We start from the raw sequence: 20,515 nt of genomic DNA on the forward strand, positions 1-20,515 counted from the left end.
AAGTTAAGCAAATTTTGAATAAGTTTTCTGTAATTACTTAAAACAATGTTAATTTTTTTGGTTATATATCAAACATTGTCATTCACTGGTGACTGACACGGCCAAAACAAAAGGTTCAGTGTCAGTCACTGATGGCTGATGTGGACCTCAACATGTTAAAAGACACTTTAATACTCACAGATATGATTTCAAAATCGACTCAGAGGTCAAAGGCACCAAGCTATTCATGTGCTGAAGTGGGGATAGATACTCAATCAAGCTTTAGATCCATAAGTGTGAGTTAGGAAGTAAAAGCAACTTCTGCTTAACAAAATCATGCCATTGGTTAGGAATTGTAGAATTTTAGCTTTTATGACCCTCCTGACCTACAACAGGCTGTTGTGAAAATGATTTACTACACTTTAATGATTTCAGAATGAATGATTTGTTGTCAACAGGGGGATTACTTTCAAGCAAATTAATGAGCTATCTTTACATTGAATACTTAATAATGTGTGTTGAAAAATTAATTTTCCAGGCTCATTTTTTCAATACATTTTGCATTTAACATATTAATCACTAGTTAATTTTTTTAGTAATTATATAATGAAACATAGAATATGATAAAAAAATTCTGCACAATGCATTAGGAATCAAATTTTTGACTTTATAAATTAAATAGCCCTGATGCTGAACTATTTGCTCTTTGAACATTAAATAGAGGTAATGTGCAAAGTATATTACAAAATATATTATCTGGAACTCATTAAAAGGGAAAATAAATTGAAAAGTCATGCTAATAAAAATAAAGTGAACTTGATATGATATATTTGATTAACCCCCCCCCCCATATTTCCTTGCTTACTTGTTTATTGGTTCAAAATGAAGGAGGTAATTTATTTTTTTAGAACTATTCTGACTACTGGAATATTTTCTGATTATTAAATTCATTTTATTATGTTGTGAACATAAAAAAAAATTTCTGCCCATTTTATTTTATTTTTTACTACTGTGATTTAACTGTATCATTAATACTGGAACCTTCAATTATAAAATCACTGAATTGTAAAATTAGCTGCTTTTTACTATTAAATCTGCAAGAACGGAATCATTTTAATATCAAACTATGTGAAAACCATCTTCTAATAAAATTATTATTACCATTATGTAAAGACAACATTTTGTAAGGCTTTTGTTTAAAACAATGAAAAACTTTGCTGTTTTTTGTTTGAATGATTAGAATTTTCTATATTCTCAAGTTTTGAATACATATAAATAATAATTTTTTTGTCTGTTCTCTATGAACAAAGTTTCTGGTGTTGATTGCATTTTGTGTTAAAATTGAAGGGCAAAAGTTAAAAATATTAGGAAAAAGAGAGTCTAAAGGAATCCAAAAGAAAACTATTTATGTGCTTAGAAAAATTGTAAAATGCCTATCATTCAATGTCAAGGATCCTCTATCATTCAATGAGGTTAATCTAACTTCAACGGATTTCAAAAGAGCTCTTGATTTCTTAAAATGAACTTTACAGAAAATAAAAGGATATTTAATGTTTTAGAAACTCTTATATGCTTTCAAACTATGGTGAATTTTTAATTTGAAATTTTGCTTATCAAATATAATATTTTATAACCCTCCTGTAAGTTAAAAAATGCAGCTAATGTTAATGTCAAATGTAGGTTTTGTAAAAATAAAACATAAATGTAGTAATTAATTTAGTTTTTAATCAATTTAATTTAGTTTAAAATTCAACTTTGAAATTACTTTTTCCTGCCTTTTGGTTTTTAAAATTTGCTGCTTTTTACAATCAAGTGTTCTCAAAACGGATGTGATTTTAATAGGCAGCATGCACTGTATTTATGTTTATCTGAGTAATATTAACCTAAATTAGTTGCAAATTTAATTTTAACTCAAATTATAATAATAATTTAACCGAGCTCTGATTTTAATTTGATTATTTTTTTTGTAGTATGTTGTGAATGAACATTCCTCACAGTTTGCTAAAGGAAGGATAAGATTGTTGTATCTATGTCCTCAAGAAGTTGCCCACTTGTGCAAAGAATTGCTCGTAGCAGCCCGTCATATTTTAGCCACAGAGCTGAGGTAGTAAATGCTTTTTTTTATTACTTAAATATGTCTTGTTTTTTCCTTTATTCTAAAACATGTTTTTTTTTATAAATGACTCATTTTTTTAAAAAAAATGTTTACTTTAGATACCATTTTTGAAAAATATTTCTGCTTAAAATGTTCTCTGTGTGTACGAGTTTTCCTTATTTTTGAGAAATTCTTTAATTTTTGCGTCATTTTCAAAATTGTGCATATCTTACTAATTATATCTAAAAATTAATGACTCTAAGAAAAGGAAATTTGTAGAAGTTTTTGTAATAGCGGCATTTTTTGAAACAAGAATAGCAAAATTATATTTTAAAAGTCTTTCTCAGTCTAAAATAATCTATAATTTAAATACTATTATTTTAAAAATAAACTATGTTGTTATATATCTATTATTTGTTAAGATGAACTAAAAAAAGTTTTATTGAATAGCATAATTGCTATCAATGTTTAAATTAAAAAATATAATTTTTCATTTGAAAAAATATCCTTGTATAGTTCTTAGGATATTACATAAATTCAATAATGTAAAAGTCTTAAAAAATTTTCTACAGTAATAACTATTTCTTTATATATTTATTCAATGTGAATTTTGTTTTCCTCCAAAAAAGTCTTACATGTCTAATTAGAACAGTAAATAAAAATTCCTTTTCTAAGTGAGTCAAGTTAATAAGCCTTAAATATCCTATGAAGAATACTCGATTAAATATGTATTATTAAAAAAATACCTCGAATAATTAATAAAAAATTTAAAACTTTTTGTTTTTAGTTTATTTTGGTTTGTGAAAGTTGGAATTCAAATATTTAATTATTAGTAGTTATAGATCAACTATGTTTACCTCAAAAAGAGGGGCTGTATGTATTATTAGCATTAATTTATAATAGTTTTAATATTTAATTGGTTTTTAAACGTTTTTAGTTTCAAGAATGTTATTAGCCCTCCAAGGGTTGAGCCTCTGGGATAAATATTCCAAAATTTCCTTGCTACCCACTTTTCTATTAAATAACAAGGGGGGAAATGATTTTATGATGATTTTATTATTTTCAGCTTACAATTCAAAAACAAACTAATGCTCAAAGGTGCTTTGAAGATCACTAGTGTTTAAAAACAAACAATTCCAGAAGAGCTGTTTAAAAAAAATTTTTTTTTAAATGTATATATTTTACTTGAAAATTAGCAGTCTTCGTGAACTGCTAGTTGCTATTTAGAGCATCTCATTTCCTTGAAGCTGAGCTTACCAAACTCACAGATTTCTCCAATTCTTAAGTTTCACTTTAAACATAATTTCATCCCAGTTTACTATTGTTTTAAAGAAAATCATTCTCTAAAAGAGTGTACGATGACAAATGATATTTATTTTAGAATATTGAGTCTTTTTTATCATCCTGTGTAACTGTTGAAAATATACAGTTGTTACAGTTACTTCTTAGAGTTTTTGAAAAAGATTGCTAGCCTTAATTTAACGAATTCCCATTTGTTATCTGGAATTTTTTTTTTTAAAGTTTGGTTTGTTGTTATAAAAATTTATATAAAACTTTAGTTTATTTTGAGAAAAACTTGAATTCAAACTAAAAATTTTTGTAAGTTTTTTGAAAGGCAAAAAGAAAAAAAAACAAAACAACTGTATGCTCTTTCCAAAAATCTAAACTCATTTCCTCTAGTTATTTTATCAAGCACTTTTTAAATCATATATCAATTAACAGGTTTGTTTCTGCCATGTCAAGTGCAGTATCTATATTTTAAATGTTGGGGGGGGGATTACAAATTTTTTTTTAACATTTATTTTAACCCTATTTTCAAGTAAAATTAACAGTTTTCTATTTTCAGAATTAGTGCCTTCCCTTAAAGAGCTTTTTGATAAAAATATATTAATTGGAACTGGATGGACATCTTATGAGTCATTAAGGTGATAGTTTTGATTCTTGTGGCATTAAATTTAATTTTTTACACCATTCCATTCTCTAACTATTCGGAGAGTAAAATAGGAAAATTATATTGAAATTGAAAAAATCTCGAATCTTCAAACCAATTTTTATGATTTTAATTGTGAAACTAGTAATATATTATATTAATACAATATGTTCACTTTTTCTTCCTTTATGTAAGCCTAAGAAATTTTTAGGATTATTTATTAACATTTCTGTTTCACAAAAATTGCATGACTTAAAAAAATCATACCTTATGTCAAATTTAGATTTTTTACTAACAAGTAAATATCTTCTTTTTTTTGTTGTTGATATCTCTGAAAGCGTGTTTGATTCTGGTATCCATCCAAAAATCTAGTAAGTATAGATAGCAACTTATATGTTATGACTGAAAGTCCTTCTAATTTTGTAAAAATTTGGAAAAGGGGGTACCAGCTCAATCACTGATTATCCTTCACTCTACAAAATTCTGTAAAACTTTTACCAAGGCTGTTACAAAGCATTAAAAAGGTCCAAGTTTTGTGGCTATATTTAGGTTTGTGGTTAAAGTGGTAATTGTGATAATTCCAAATTTGGCCAGAAGGCCTCTTAGGCAAACGTGTCACATCAATAAATTCAAATAATACATGGTTCGTAGCATTTTTAAAAAGTACTTAAAGGTACAGTAGAACTCCAATTATCCGAATCAATTGGGACCGAACCCCATTCGGATCATCAAAAGTTCGGATAATTGGATTTTTTTTTTTTTAAAAAAATGCTTATTTTAAATAATTACTGTATATATAGTGGAAATGAGGGGAAAAATGTTTTTAGGGATTTCTTCTAAGGATTCTTAAGGATTTCAACAATTCTTCTGTGGGATGAGTTGGTGCATTATCAAAAATCAAAAGCACAGGACTTCCAACAGATTTTTGGCTTTTTTTCGCTTCAGGAATGAAAATTTCATCGTACCACTCTGTAAACAGTGCTGCAGTCATCCAAGCTTTGTATTGGTTTTTATAAAATAGGGAAAGTTTTTTGATGTTTTTAAATGCTCTTGGGCGTTTTGACTTCCCTATTAACAGAAGGGTTATTTTATGGCTCCCAGTTGAGTTCGGGCAGTTAAGCACAGTACAAAGTATTACTAGCTTTATGCCCTGGAGCACTAGGAGGCTTTGGCACTGCACTCTCTTTTAGAGGCTAAAGTGGCTTTGGGTAAAGCTTTCCATATTAGACCAGTCTCATCGGCGTTGTATAAGAAGTCGGAATCGTAAGAGGCTGCTATAACTTTAAAATTTTCAATAAACTCGTCAGAAGCTTTGGAGTCTGCAGATAACAGCCGTTACTTGCTTTGAAAGATAAATAACCCAGCTTTTCAGCTAAGATCTTAGCTTTTCCACAAATCTTTGTCCTATCCTGTAAACTTTCTCTGCATAAATCTTTCCTTGGCTTTACTAAAGTTTTATTTCATTCATATAAAAAAAGAAGAAAAAAGAGAAACTTATCTTTTTACTATATTTTCATTCTTCCATAGGAATTCTGAAAGCGATTCGGATAATCGGCGATTCGGATAGTTGGAGCTCGGATAATTGGAGTTCTACTGTACTTATTTTCGATTTTCGTTTTTAAAAGCCCTTAAAGGTGCTTTTTTCATGAGGTGTTTTTAAAAAGTGCTTAATTTTCCCTTTTCGAAAATTATAATTTTTCCTTTACCGTGTCGATTTTCGCCACATATCATGCAAAAAAGTGGTTTTCATATTGTTCTAACGTTTTTAACAATTCATTTGACCACAATCCATTTTGGCTTACATTCGATCCATAGCGTTTAAAAGCGCCAATCGTTTTACATGTTCGATAAAATACTTTGGATTCCACAGGTGCGTCTACTGAGCTTGGTCAGGTGAGATTATAGCCCTCGCATGTGCAACGCTGCTGCATTTTGCAAAATATTTTCAATTTAAGGCTTCAATTTCTACCCTCTGAAATCGAATCGATAAATATCTCGATATTTTTATGGTGGCTAATATAATCAGGAAAAGAGTTCTTTGTCTGAAACTAGCTATTTTATCATGATCATGTAAACTGTTTGAAAATTATTTTGCATTTTGTTAATGTATATAGTGCTAAAAAATATTTCTAGAGTGCTTAAAAAGTATTTAAAAGGTGCTTATTTTTGGTTGAAAAATTAGGCTATGCACCCTGTATTATATAAATCAATAAATTCAATTTTCCTTGTTACCCAAAATCTATTAGATTATATAATATAGTTAGTAATTCAATAGCAAGAGGGAGATAATTAATTTTAATATAGGTTCCTAAGTTTCTAATTCTAACATATTGGTGTTTTGTTAAAAATTTGGATAAAATTAAGGTATAATCAGTTTATTTTTTATTTATTTTACTGCTGTTTGAAATGGATAAATCATAATATACGGAGATGCTAAAAATATCTACAATAACAGCATGAAAAAATTACAAGAAAGTTTAATTAAAAAGATTATGTGACTTTTTTATATGATTATGTGATTCTGTTTTTGCTTTACTTAAAGTGCCAATATTTAATGAATTGTTTTATTGCTAAATGCTAAGTTGTCACTTATGTTATTTTTAATTAAGTGTTCGAATATGTTAACTTGGCATCTAATTTTATAATCTTCTAAGCCTCTGCTTCAAATCTTGTATTTCAAGTTTTCTGAAATAATTTTCTGTGCACAAACTTTTTTATTTTCCTATCAAATTGTTTTAAACTGAATGAGATAATTCAGTGAGACACAAAAACATCATCTGTTTCTTGTGCTGAAAAACCTTAAGAGTTCACAGTTGTCCTAATATTCCAGATTGACTGGATGAAAAAAAATTTGTTCTTGTTTTTAACTTTTTGATCTAATATTCCCAATTTTTTTCGTGTATTTTCTGATCCTCCCATTTTCTACAAGCATGAACTTTAAAAGATTTGGTTTGTAGAATAAAAGGATTTTTGTTTTCAAATTTTTTATTTTATTTATTATTTTAATATAAATTGATAATGCTATTAAAATTTCAAAATTTAGTAGTTCCAACTCAGAGACTGTCTATCAGTTACATCTATTAAAGATATTTTATTGTGTGGTCTGTGGGCTAATAATAGCACTTAGATTTTAGTTGCTCTTTGAATTATCTAATTTTGTTTAAAATAATAATAAACTAAATAATAATAATAAAGAGAAAAGGTTTATAGAATTACAATTTTTGTATTGTAATGTAACTGTTTTTCCTTTCTTTTTGAAAAATTGTGTATTTAGTATCTAAGTATCATAGTAATTTTGTCTATGCATTAATTGATCCTACTCTAACTTTATGTGAATTTTTCACAACCAACATTTAGTAACATTTAGTGAACTTTGTTTTAGTAGAGAAAAATACACCTTTTTACTTTGTCTTTTGTATTTTTCAAAATTAATTTAACCCTGTATACTGTTCCAAAAAATATCTTGATTTTTTTTTAATTGTTTGAGTTTTTCTTTGTTTTATTATGAGGCTTGGAAAATATATTCTAAATTAAAATTTCTTGTTAAATGTATTATATTTCACAGCTCTTTAATTGCCTTTACTGACTGTGGTATTACTTATTTTAATATTAGAATCTTGTACATTTTTAGGCCTTTTGCTTATAGTACTTTACCTGATCTTGTGCATCATATGAGACAATATTTATAGTTGAAGGTTCTGGCTAAGGCTGTAAATGTGTTCTCAAGAAATGTTCATGATGAATCTTTAGTAACTACAATTCAAACAATGTCTTGTATGCTTATTCTGAATGTAATTGAATGCATTAGAATAAGATCTGATCAAGAAAATGTCAATGTAAGTTCTTTTTTTCTTATTAATTAAAATATAAATTTTAGGCCACTAATTAAATTTATTATAATGCAAGGCAATAATGCTTTTATATTGTGAAGATTTTTTATTGTGTGAATAATAGTTGCATTTTAATGAAATCATGAGAGTGGTGTGTGCAGTTAAATTTATTTTGTTACACTTCTTATGTCCATAAAAATATGATGTCAATAACCATGAGAATCTGGCAGCATATCAAAGCCTTATACTTTCAGCCATTGAATGCATTGTATTTTTACATTATATTCTTCTAGCTACGAATTTCAACCATTTTTGCACCTTAACTATTCTTAAAGTGAATTTCAGTTCAGATTATTTTATGGTATTATAACTAGTTTATAATTCATGATATTATAACTAGTTTTGTTGTTCTGGCAATGAAAATTGTTCTTTGCTAACTATTAAGTCTATTGTAGAAATTTTCCAAGTTTTTTTTTCTTTTGCAAATTAGTAATTTCCATAAGAATAACATTTGTAGCAACAGTAGTTCTGGTATATTATGTATGAAGCAGTGAAAAGTCATCTATGATGTTTATTATATTTTGAAAAAAATTTATGCTTTATTTATAGCCGTGAGTTGTTAATGAGGAGGCTTGAAGTTTTAGTTTTAAAACTACTGCAAAGCTGCAACTGCCTGTTCTGCAGAAAAAAGCGTAAGCATACATTTACTTTCTGTTAAATTTATATAGTTGCTTATAGTGCTTGTATTCACAGTAAAACTTGAAAATGTAATAACTCCTTGAAAAAAATAACAATATCCACTGTTTTTAACATCTTTTGACTAGTATTAATCATTTAGAGTAGAAAAAAAACTTGAAGGATATTTTCAATTGTCTTAAAGAATACTAATTTTAATATTGTCTATATAATATATATTGTCTAATATATATATAATTGTCTAATATATATAATTGTCTAATATATAATAAATATTGTCTTAAAGAATTTGTATCTGTTCAGTGCTGATAACTGCAAATGCATTTTAGAAATCATTCTTGTCACACATATTTATAATTGAAACACAAAGAATGAAACTTTTATTTTGCTAAAAGGCATCCACTTTATTTTTTAATTTTTTAATGCAAATAAATTTCTATCTATATTATTGCCAACAGACAAAGTGCAAACATAACAAGCAATTTCAATGTTAAACATCTACTCACCAAGCTTTTTTTATCATCATATTTTTTTTCCACTTAGTTTTGCTCCTTGAGTCCTCCCCGGTGGAGTTAAAGTAAAGACTGAAGTTCCATTCAGGGGGTCTATTAGACCGATGAGATGAAAAAGTAAGATTTGAGAAAGCAGTCGTGTTTACGCATTATAAGGTTTTTATCATTACTGTTACAGTTACTTTTTTTAAAAAAAACAAAATCAGAATTGCATTTTCATATAATTAATAAAGTTGAACCCTGCTACGAGAACAATTGACTTGATATTTTTGACTTCAACATTGTTTTCCTCACGCTGTTTCTACACAGCCTTGATCACACACAACAGCACCCCACACACACTCGACTGCTAATTTCAAGGCGAGAGCGACCGCTCTAACAACCGTGATTTTAATACAACTCTCCTGGACTCTGGCAAAACAGCAAGGAATCAACTATTGGTATCCGTTCATTGAATTCTATCACAGATAAAATTCTGGTGAGGAGTATTGTAGCATAGCTACCACTACAATCATTCACCAATATATATGACATGCTAACTCAATTCCATCTAGAGGTACCTTTAGATAGATGACAGTTGACATGGTCGGTAGCTTATCCCCTCACTGGATTGAGTTTTAAATGAATTATAATACAAAAATGATAACAGCAATCAATGAACTCAAGGTCAGTCTTCCAGTGTTAAAGGTCTTTGTCAGACAAAAAAAGGATTTCCTGTAAACGTCAGAGAATTATATAAATGTAATTTCTGAATTTATTTTAAATATCGGATCAATATTTTGGAATATCTTTTTTATTATTCATTGAAAAAATAATTATGATCAAATTAGTTAAGGTGAAGGTAGTTAAGGTTCTGTTGAATATAATTACATTCAGTAGCAAGTCAGTTTTTGCTACAATTAAATAAAATTAAACGAAAATTATACCAAAATATTTTTTTGTTATTTAATAAATGGGGAAATTGTGTTCAAAATAACTATCCTTTATTTAACAATAAAGGAAGTATTCTTTTCCTATGTGAGAATAACCCAAATAAGGTACTGCCTGGAATGTTATTTATTCCTACTTATCTCTTAGATAGTAAAAATAAACAGAATTTGAAATGTGGTGATACTAATAACTATAAATTTTTCTGAGCTTAGTTCACTTGTTTCTTTATCTGTTTTTGATACAGTTCTTAAAGTGTATCAGAAACTCAGAGATAGTTATTATTTTTTTTTTAAATTAAATAGATATAAATTATTTTTAAGTATCACATTTTAGGGTATATAGGCATATATACCTTCAAAGGTATTTGGCATATAGCCTTTTTATGTTTTTTAGTTTCACTTAAATTTTTTTTCTTGTGTCCAGAAGTTATTAAGCTGTTAAATTTATTTATTAATTGATATTCAGAGAATATTTTAGTAAAGTAAATACAAGTGTAACTTTTCTTGGATGCCTTCTTTTTAAAGTTAAGCATAATTTTAGATTAAGATATTTAACATTTTGCATTACATCACAAATTTTTATGAATTATTTGACTTTTTGAAACAACAAATAAGTGTTGATGAATTTTTTTCTTAATTTTCCTATTAATTTTATTATCAATACATAAAATGTATATTAAACTTTCAAATTGCATGGCTGTTTCAAAAGCAGTAATTTATTTATATCTTAATTTATTGTCATAGTTAAACTTTCTATTTTATATATATTTTCAAAAAAATATTTTTTGGGGAAATTTTAAGTTAGCTTATATTCTGTGTGATGTGAATTTAATATCAGAAATAGTGCTTAAAAATAGATTTTTTTTTTAAGTTAAATATTTTTTTCAGGTGATTTTTATGGCTTTTTTTTTAATTTTATGATTCTGTTTATCATGAAATGCATGTTGTGTTTAGCAGAATTGTTTCTTAATTTCTTATAATTTTTTTTAAAATTTCAAGTTGATTTTTAATATTTAAAAAACAAAATTATTCTCATTGATAAATATAAACCTTTACATGTAATTTTCTTCAAATTTTTAGGCTATATTTGACTTATTTTAATGCTTTAAAAATAATATTAATTTTAATACTAAAGGGATATTTCAAACTGTTTTACATATTCCTCAATGTACATGCTTTATTGGAATTGCATGAAAGCATAGTTTATCAAAACTATTTAAACAAATTATTTTAAAAAAGTAGTTTTTTAATTTTTGTTAATTACACTGAAAAAAATATGATCAGAATCATCCCTTTTTCTATATTAATACCATTAAAATTGCATGTCTCTATGATTATATCAAAATATCACTTTGATTAGTTTTTTTCCCCTTTATCTTTGCTGTTCGCTGTTGTAGCTCATAAAAAATGCAGCATATAACTAGTGGCATACTTTTTTAATCTTTTTGCAACTTTTTTTGTGCTATGTTGCAATGCTTCTGCAGTCACCATAGGGTGTAAGCATAAAATTTGATAGTAAGATTCTGGTAAAATTATATAGTTTTCAAAATTATAAAAGAGTTTCTAAGATTACATTCTTCTCAAAGAAAAAGTGAATGTTGTTCGTATTTCTACTATCATGCTATTCTCATAAAAATTGAGTTATTTCTTCTTTTATCATTATAAAAATTAAAAAAAAACTACATTATTTTTTGTGTTTTATGCTATTTCTTTACAAATTAAATACTATTTTTACCTGAATATTTGACTTTGCCATTACTATTTTTTTAATATGTGTTCCCTATCAAATTATACATTTAATTTTGTTCCTTTATTTAAATTGTTTCAGATTAAAACGCTAATCCAAGTAAGCTGTACCAACATAAAGAAACTCTAGTTTTTATAAGATTGATGTATGCTCTACAATCTTTGGATATTTATACATTAACAGTCCCTACTCCTGGACAAGTTGTTCAGCAGCGACCAATGACGTAAGTATTGTGTCAATTTGAATGCTTCACTTATTTTAAATTAATTTTTCTCCCATAAAATTTAGACCATCAATAGGTCTGCTCATAGAATAACCTCATTCTTACTTATTATCTTGTCTTATTACTTATGTGCTTTTATTTATTTTAATTTTATTATTATTGTTATTATTACTATATTTTTTTGGTACTTTTTCATTTCACCGGCTCAAGTGAATTTGATTATTTTTTTTTATTTGTTTATTTATTTATTTGATTTATTTATTTGATTTTTTTTAAAAGCTGTAAAATAAAAAGAAGAGAAAATTGTTTTAAAAAAACATGGAAAGAAAAAGTATATATATATATATATATATATATATATATATATATATATATATATATATATATATATAGCATAATAAATAAAAACAAAAAAAAAACACAAGGAATATTAGGAAAAACAATAAGTTTCATTTATTGTGCATAAGCTGTGAGTAAATAGAACTTATAAAATAAGTTCAAAATGTGGCGAAAACAAGGGAAAAATTACAGAAAAATGAAAAAAGGGGGAAAAAAAAGAATAATAATAATAAAAATAACAAAAAACTGGGGGGGAGAAAAGAAGAAAAATTTTTAAAAAAATCCGGAAAATAAAAGATTACTATTAATAATGTCTTTTCATCTGTACAGTTGTCACCCCAAAACACATATTGAGGGCACTGGCTTTATCGTAAGCAAAAGAATACGGCACTTGATTTTGGATTTTGAGGCAATCTCTCTGAGACTGTGTAAGCTCAGAATTAAGGGAAAGTTCTTTAATTTCAGTATTGTCTGTTCTTATGCTTATGCACCAACTGAAGATAAAACAGAGGAAGAAAAGGAAATATTCTATGAAAATTTAGACAAAATTTACTACAGTTGTCCAAAATATGATGTAAAAATTATTTTGGGAGATCTAAACGCTAAAGTAGGTAGAGAAAGGGAATTTAAGTTTGTAACTGGTGGATTTAGCTTGCATGATACAACCAATGATAATGGACACAAATTAATTTATTTTGCTGCTTCACAGAATATGATTATAGGAAGTACATCCTTTCAGCATAAAAATATTCATAAAGCTACCTGGCATGCCCCATGTCGCACCCGTGCAAATCATATTGATCACATACTAATTGTCGCAAGACATTACTCAGACTTGATGGACGGGAGAACTTATCATGGGGCTAATGTGGATTCAGATTATTTCTTGGTTATTGCCAAAGTTAGATCAAGATTATCAAATGCAAAAAAGTTTAAGGGAGAGACTTAGAGAGAATATGACTGTGATGAACTTAAAAATGAAAGGATAAGACTTGAATATTGCGAAAAAGTAAAGGAACAGTTGAATTTAAAGAACTGTGGTAGTACTGTGGAAAATAAATGGAAATGTATAAAATATAGTATCTATAAGGCTCCCAATACTCTGATTGGTAAAGTAACTAAGAAACAGGTTAAGGATTGGTATGATATTGATTGTGCCATTGCTAATGATGAAAAGACTGTTGCTTATAAACATATGATACAAACACACACAAGAAATAGTGCAGAGGAGTACCATAGATGCAGAAAAGCGGTGAAGAAACTCTTTAGGCAGAAGAAAAGGGTCTTTGATGAACAATTGTTGAAAGATGTTGAACATCTGAAATCCATTAATGAATGCAGAGCATTCTATCGGAAAATTAACTGCAGTCAATTGGACTTTAAACAGACCTCTAGTCTATGCAAAAACAAATTTGGTGAAATTATTACTGATAAACAAGACATTTTAAAACGATGGCATGAACATTTTAAAGAACTTCTAAATGAAAATTATGAGGATGTTGAAATAATTGCTCCTGAATTCATAAATTACATAGAAGTTGAGGCTCCAACTATTGAGAAGATTAGAGCTGCAATTAAAAACTTAAAGAATAAGAAGGCTGCTGGACATGATCTTATTTCAGCAGAACTACTAAAAAATTGTGAACATACATTATTGATTAATTTATTTGAACTTATTACTGACATCTGGCACTCTGAGATTATGCCAACAGATTGGAATATCAGCATTTTGTGCCCAATTCACAAGAAATGAGATCCTATGACCTGTGCCAACTATCGTGGCATTAGTCTTCTTTGTATAACTTATAAAATTCTATCTAGAATCTTATATCTTAGGCTGTTACCATTTATTGACTCACAAATATGAAAATATCAATGTGGATTCCGTGCTGGAAAATCAACTAAAGATCAGATATTTTGTCTCCGTCAGATTTTGAAGAAATCAATGGAATTTAACATTGAAACACCTTTTATTGATTTCAAGGCTGCTTTTGATAGTATCAATAGAAACTATCTTTTGGAAACAATGAATACTTTTTAAATACCTTCAAAACTCATTAAATTGATAAGACTTACATTGAAAGATACAAAGTGTAAGATTAAGTTTCTGGGGTCTCTGTCAGAAAATCTTGACACGTTTACAAGGAGATTCGCTCTCCTGTCTTCTTTTTAATGTTGCGCTTGAGAGAGTAGTTCGTGATTCAAACATCAACACCAGTGGTTACATTTTTACTAGATCAGTACAACTACTTGCATATGCTGATGATGTCGATATAATTGCTCGTTCCCTTCCTGCCCTGAAATAAGATATGGGTTTATGTATAGTTTTCTTAAAGCATTACTTTTTGTAATGATGGATGTAACTGGTGAAGTTTCAAGTTGTGCTGTTGATATTGCTAAGTAAAATAGACAAATTTATTTTTTGAGATATAAAAATAAAAATTTTATTTATGAGTTTAAGATAATTTTGTAATGTATATCAAAGTTATTTAGTTTATCAAGTAATATCTGATGTATTAGTTTCCTTATTAATACTTTGTTTAGATTTATCCTGATCCTCCAATCAATATTGCTTTTGTATATATTTGCCCCTATAGTTTTTTATTAGTATAGTTTATACCATTGTTACATTACTTTTTAACTTAAGCATGAATTATCATAATGTTATTTTTACTTTGACTTCTGTGCAGCATACTCACATCAAGCTTACATGTTTTTAAATTGTACTTTCAACCTAGTTTTTCAAATTTTTCATTCTAAAACAATGATTACAAGAAAAACCAAATATTTCTCCTTTTTATATGTATTAATTACCTTGAGTTAAATAAACTTGAAAACAAAAGAAATTGTGAATATTTTTTTAATCTAATGCTTTTACTTTCTTAAGTTAAAAATAAACTGTTTAATGTGTCAAGTATCAATCCGAGGCTTTTCAAAATGTAAGACTTTGCATTAGCTAAAAAAAAATGACAACTGCTTTAATCAGTGGATATCATGATACAACAATATTTCCTATTTTTTATTGTAATTGATAGGTTGAAAAAGTTAGCCAATATGTCAAAAATACTGCATGTTATATGCTTTTTTATTAGTTCTCATGAAAATCCTTTTTTTTTCCTTACTTATTTACAAACAATTTAAAAAGAAACGAAATGATTTTACTTCATAAATTTTTTCTACATTTTTATTTGTTTAGAAATAATTTATAAACGATGCTCACTACTTACTGTTAACATTTTCCTGGTGATGATGCAGACATGGTATGCAGCTCAAAACAAAGCTATAATTGAAGTTGTTCAGGAACTTGTACGACAGCCGACTCAACCAAATACATGAGTTAAAGATCAGAGTAAGTATTTTTAATGTCTTTTTCAATAACTTTAATAACAAACAGATTTATTTCTTTAGTTTTAATTATGTAAAAAATTAAATATTATGAACAAATATATAAATTAACGTGAATGATTTCCTTATAAATTTATATGGTATAATACTATTTATAAAAAAAGAATAATTTTTTATCACTCAAAGAATAAATTGAAAAAATTCGAGACTTCAAAGAAATTTGTCATCAGGGTTGTTAGGAGACAGACAACCCTGACTACAGAAACTTAATTTTTTAACTTAACCAAGCTTAAGTCAGTATAGAAAATTACTACTTAAATTTTAGGGACCATAATTGTTTTTCCCTAAAATGTTCATAAGACCGGAAATTTTTAGCATTAAAAACATAAGTCAGGGTGCATAGCGTTTTTAAAAAGTGCTTAAAGGTGTTTTTTTTTTTTCGATTTTCGTTTTTTAAAAGTCATTAAAGGTGCTTTTTTCTTTGGGTGTTTTTAAAAAGTGCTTAATTTTCCCTTTTTCAAAATGAGTTTTTTCCTTTACTATGTTAGTTTTCGCTTCAAATTATGCAAAAAAGACACAGTACACATTGTTCTATTCAACGTTTTCATAAACAATTCAACCCCAACCTATTTCGGCATATTGTCAGTCCGTAGCGTATGAAAACGCCATTAGTTTTGCATGATTGAAAATTTCATGATTTTTGACGATTGTCAAAAACAACGCCAAAAGTTTTTTTTTTTTTTTAACAAGATAAAACCGTCATTTGTCAAAAATTTTCCAACCCTGCCTAACTATGATATTTTTTTAAAGTGCTTAAAAATATTTTTGAGTGCTTGAAAAGTGCTTATTTTTTCTTGAATAATTTGGCTAAATAAATTTAGCTTATCATAAAATAGTTTAGTTTATCTTTATACAGTGTTAAGCAAAATTCTTTGAAAATTGGAAGATAATAATTTAAAATTTTCATGAAGCTTAAAAATATTACAGCAAAAATAGCAATGTGTTGCATTAAACTGCAATTGTGATTTCATAAGTTATTTGTAAAAAATTTTTGAACTGAATTGTTCAAATTTCAAAAAGTAATGCTAAATGTTCATCCCCTTTGCCTCCATTTTTAATAAAATTCTTCATAAGGTTCATGGATGAAAATGCATGTTTATTCGTAAAGGATAAGATTTTGAAGTCATATATTATCTCTAATATACAATAATTTGGTAAGGATATAATTATTGTAAATATTATGTAGTAAATATATTTTTTATTTGTGGCAAGTTGTAAAAAGTTTTTTCAGACAGGAAAGAGCTGGCTTGTGAGTGGTAATTTCCCTTTACCTGGTTCAATTGATGAAAATCCTTTTATGTATGATTTTTGATTAGAAAATATAATCTTAGTATTTATTATGTTTGGAGGCTTTATCAAGAATACGGAAAATTCTAATTTCTGAACATAGAGAAGCTGTTTAATGCTGTTATTAATTGGTAACTTGTAGCTCAATTATTTCAAGTTTTTATTTTTGTCAAGTCTTAAAAAAAATATTTTCAGACTGGCATGTGAGTGGTAATTATCTCATACCTGATTTAATTACAGAACAATTACTATTGCCTCACAAGCTGTAGATAATTGCTGTAGTCATTGCTTTTCAATTTCCGTTGAATATCCAATTATAAGCGAATTTCATTGAAATCTGTATTCAAACTTGAAATGCAGGTGTTGTGGAACATATTCATAACTTTTAAACTTGTCTTATTTACTGAAAAAAATTGATTTTAATCTTGGAATTCGAAACTACTAATTCTTAGCTTAGCTGGATGATCACGCAACTGATCAAATTCTTCATGTGGCAATTATTTTGAAGTTGATGTAAGTAAACAATTTAATTGTTTACTTACAATTAAACAATTTAATTGTTAGTTTATTTTTAACTGAAAACAAACTTAGTAAAAAAGTATACTTAAACCTTACAATTCCAGTTGGGATAGGTGGATGTTGCTTCGATAATAATTGTAGACAATATATGTTGAAAATAAAATAAATCATAAGTGATTTAAAACAGGAACAGGGTGACTGTATGAAACTTTTATTTCATAAAAATAATAATGCAGAGCTCTTGTTGCCTAGTTTACATGTAACATTTTAGGAAAAAATAATATATTTTGAATAATAATATAAGAATAAGCCATGGGAGATAAACTCACTATGACCTGTCTGATTAAATGCCAGTTAAGAAGTGCATATTTAATTGTTGGTTTGGAATACAGAAAGAGATCCATTAAAAATGGACAAAGCCAAAATTCAAGCCAATTATACTAATCTCACAATATTTAATGTTAACATTTAATTAAGCAGGCTGGAGATTTATTTCCAGGAAGTTCGTTGAAAATCAAAGTAAACCTATTAAATTGTTTTTTGTACACAGTTGGGACAGAATTGAATTATATTTGTTTAAGTTGCTTTACATTAAAAAGTTAACTATTGCATTTATGAAGAAAGAAAATCATAGAAATATGTAAGTTTTTTTTATATAAAATTAATTGATTTGTTTAATTGTGAAATACATTCTCGTTTTTTATTTTATTTTTGGGGACTACTGAAATAAAAAAAATAAAGTTTTACAATAGTTTGTGAAATTTTAACTGAGGACATTGAGAAACTGTGTGAGATTATTGATAGATTGTAACTTGTAATCTTTATTTCAAATATATTCTTAGCATTTATTATCTGTGTAACATTGAAGGCCTCTAAACTGTTTTGTTTAAATTTCTATACATATTTACTTGAGTTAATTCAGTTTGAATATTTATAGGCTATGCATTTATGGAAAGTAATTGCAGAAGTTAGAAATACAAGCATCACGAATATTATTTAGCCTCATAAAGAACTGCTCATTGATTATGTTCCATTGCAAAGACACAACCTACGACGAAACTACTACGAAAGCACAGCCTATGCTATCTCCAATAGGATTGTTAGACGGGAATACTTTCATCATCACTTTAGAACCTCGTCTTTTCTCATGTGGTATGTAAAAGAGACCTTTTAAAAGTTCTATTAATATTGCTTAATTATGTAAAACATATTAATATTGCTTAATATTATTTACAAGCAATATTATAACTAAAGAACTCAATATTACTAACTCAAATGGTTCAAAAAAAATTGCAAATTTATTACTGTAAAAATAAGACAAGAACTCAATTTGTCAGTTAAATATCAAATGAAAAGTAAATAAATTTAGATTAGAAAACATCAAAAAAATAAATTATTCTAAATTGATCTTTGCAGTTCATTATTTTTTATTTCTCAAAACATAATCCTTGTCTCTGAATTAAAGGGATAATAACGATCTGTCATAAGAATAATTTCAGAAGATTGATATTTCATTTAAAACCCATCAGTGATCCTGTTAAATTTTTGGAAGCCCTTTTACCCTCTCTTAAACGAATTATTAACATTTCTCCATAATTTTTTCTTTCAGTGCATAGCTTATTATTTTACTTCAATTAGTATACATTGTGGGGATAGTAGTTAACCACAATATCAATCTTCATCTATGAAAAGGTACCCCACTACATAGAATCGAGTTAACATGTCTTATATACTAGTGAATTAGAATTACAGTCAAACCTGTTTATCTCAAATCTCATGGGAAAGGCGAAAAATTTGAGATTGAGAGGTTTCAAGTTATACAGGTACTTACAGTATACTAATTAGGAAATTCTATTAAAAGTGCTTTAATTGTTTTTAGTAGAAAAATATACACATTTCTTTAAATTAATTATACCATATATATCTATTTACATAAAAAAAAAATTTAACATATATTTAACACTAAAAATAATTTTTCCATGATTTTTGACGTATAACCTTATTTGTTTTGATTATTCTTTTGAGGTTAGAAAGGGCGCAAATACATCAAAGCCAACATTTTCCTGGGATTCAAGAATAGTTTATAAGAATTCTACAGCTTTTTCTACCTCTTTTGCATTCACTTTTGATTAATCAATATGATCTTCAGCTTCTTCCTCTTCATCTGATATTCCTGATCATTCCTGATCTATGATTTCCGCATCTATCAATGTTCCGCATGTAGCCAGGCAGTTGTCCACTTGTAAACATCTTCAAAATTAATGTCAACATTAAAACTAGATTTTTTTGCATTCCATTCTGGTAAATCTGGCACTGCAGTTTCATCATCTTGCCTTGTGAGCCTGGGCCTTCCTCAGAAGCTTTTCCCATTCTGCCCTTCTCCCAGCAATTGATTTCCAGTTCTTTACTTTAAGGATGACAAAATCCTCATCCACACAGTCCTTCCATCTCTTTTTGGGCCTCCCTCTTGGCCTTTTATTGGAGGGGATTGCATTAAAGACCCTTAATGCTGTTCGCTCTGGGCTCATTCTCACTACATGCCCGGCCCATCGCATTCTACTTAGTTTAATAAATTTAATGATATCGCTATTAGAGATCTTATATATTTTAAAATTATATCTTTTTCTCCAATTGTTGTTATCGAGGATAGCACCAAAGATGATTCGTAAGACCTTCCTTTCGAAGGTTGCTAATAACTTCTCTTCCCTTTTCGTTAAAGTCCATGTTTCTAAAGCATAAGTCAAAACTGACTTGATTAATACCTTATAAAGTAAAATCTTCGTCTTTCTTTTTATTAACTGCGATTTCAATAATGATCTTAAACCATAGAAGCAGCGATTGGCTGTGATTATTCTTTTTCTGATTAATCAAAATATAAATTTACAAAACATTTATTTGTTTCATATAATTTTTAAATTTAAAAATGAGAAGCTTTATGGCATTTATCTAATTTATGTTTTACAATACTATTTATTTAATACTATTACATAAGAACTCAAACCTTAACGGAGTCAAATTAATACA

General features: G+C 27.5%; 2 protein-coding genes across 20 annotated transcripts in view; both read left to right on the plus strand.

Moving 5' to 3' along the window:
• The window catches only part of LOC147817073 (transcription-associated protein 1-like), an 89,041-nt gene that overhangs the window by 64,548 nt on the left and 3,978 nt on the right, over positions 1-20,515 (plus strand). For 11 of the 19 annotated variants that reach the window (XM_087154379.1, XM_087154393.1, XM_087154367.1 and 8 more), the window contains 8 exons: positions 1,950-2,083; positions 3,921-3,999; positions 7,636-7,840; positions 8,444-8,526; positions 9,074-9,159; positions 11,800-11,941; positions 15,477-15,629; positions 18,429-18,643. The gene's annotated coding sequence lies outside the window, so the exon portion shown is untranslated. The remainder of the gene's footprint in view (positions 1-1,949; positions 2,084-3,920; positions 4,000-7,635; positions 7,841-8,443; positions 8,527-9,073; positions 9,160-11,799; positions 11,942-15,476; positions 15,630-18,428; positions 18,644-20,515) is intronic. The other 8 variants (XM_087154370.1, XM_087154399.1, XM_087154411.1 and 5 more) reach the window with 7 other exon arrangements.
• On the plus strand, positions 132-14,033 carry LOC147817074 (uncharacterized). The gene is made up of 4 exons (XM_087157757.1): positions 132-275; positions 1,950-2,083; positions 12,746-13,181; positions 13,314-14,033. The coding sequence occupies exons 1-4, from the start codon at positions 132-134 to the stop codon at positions 14,031-14,033; spliced, it is 1,434 nt and encodes a 477-aa protein (XP_087013883.1).

The sequence above is a fragment of the Parasteatoda tepidariorum genome, chromosome 1 (assembly GCF_982258835.1).
Source record: "Parasteatoda tepidariorum strain Cologne lab strain chromosome 1, Ptep-v5.0, whole genome shotgun sequence".
NCBI classification, from domain to species: domain Eukaryota; kingdom Metazoa; phylum Arthropoda; class Arachnida; order Araneae; family Theridiidae; genus Parasteatoda; species Parasteatoda tepidariorum.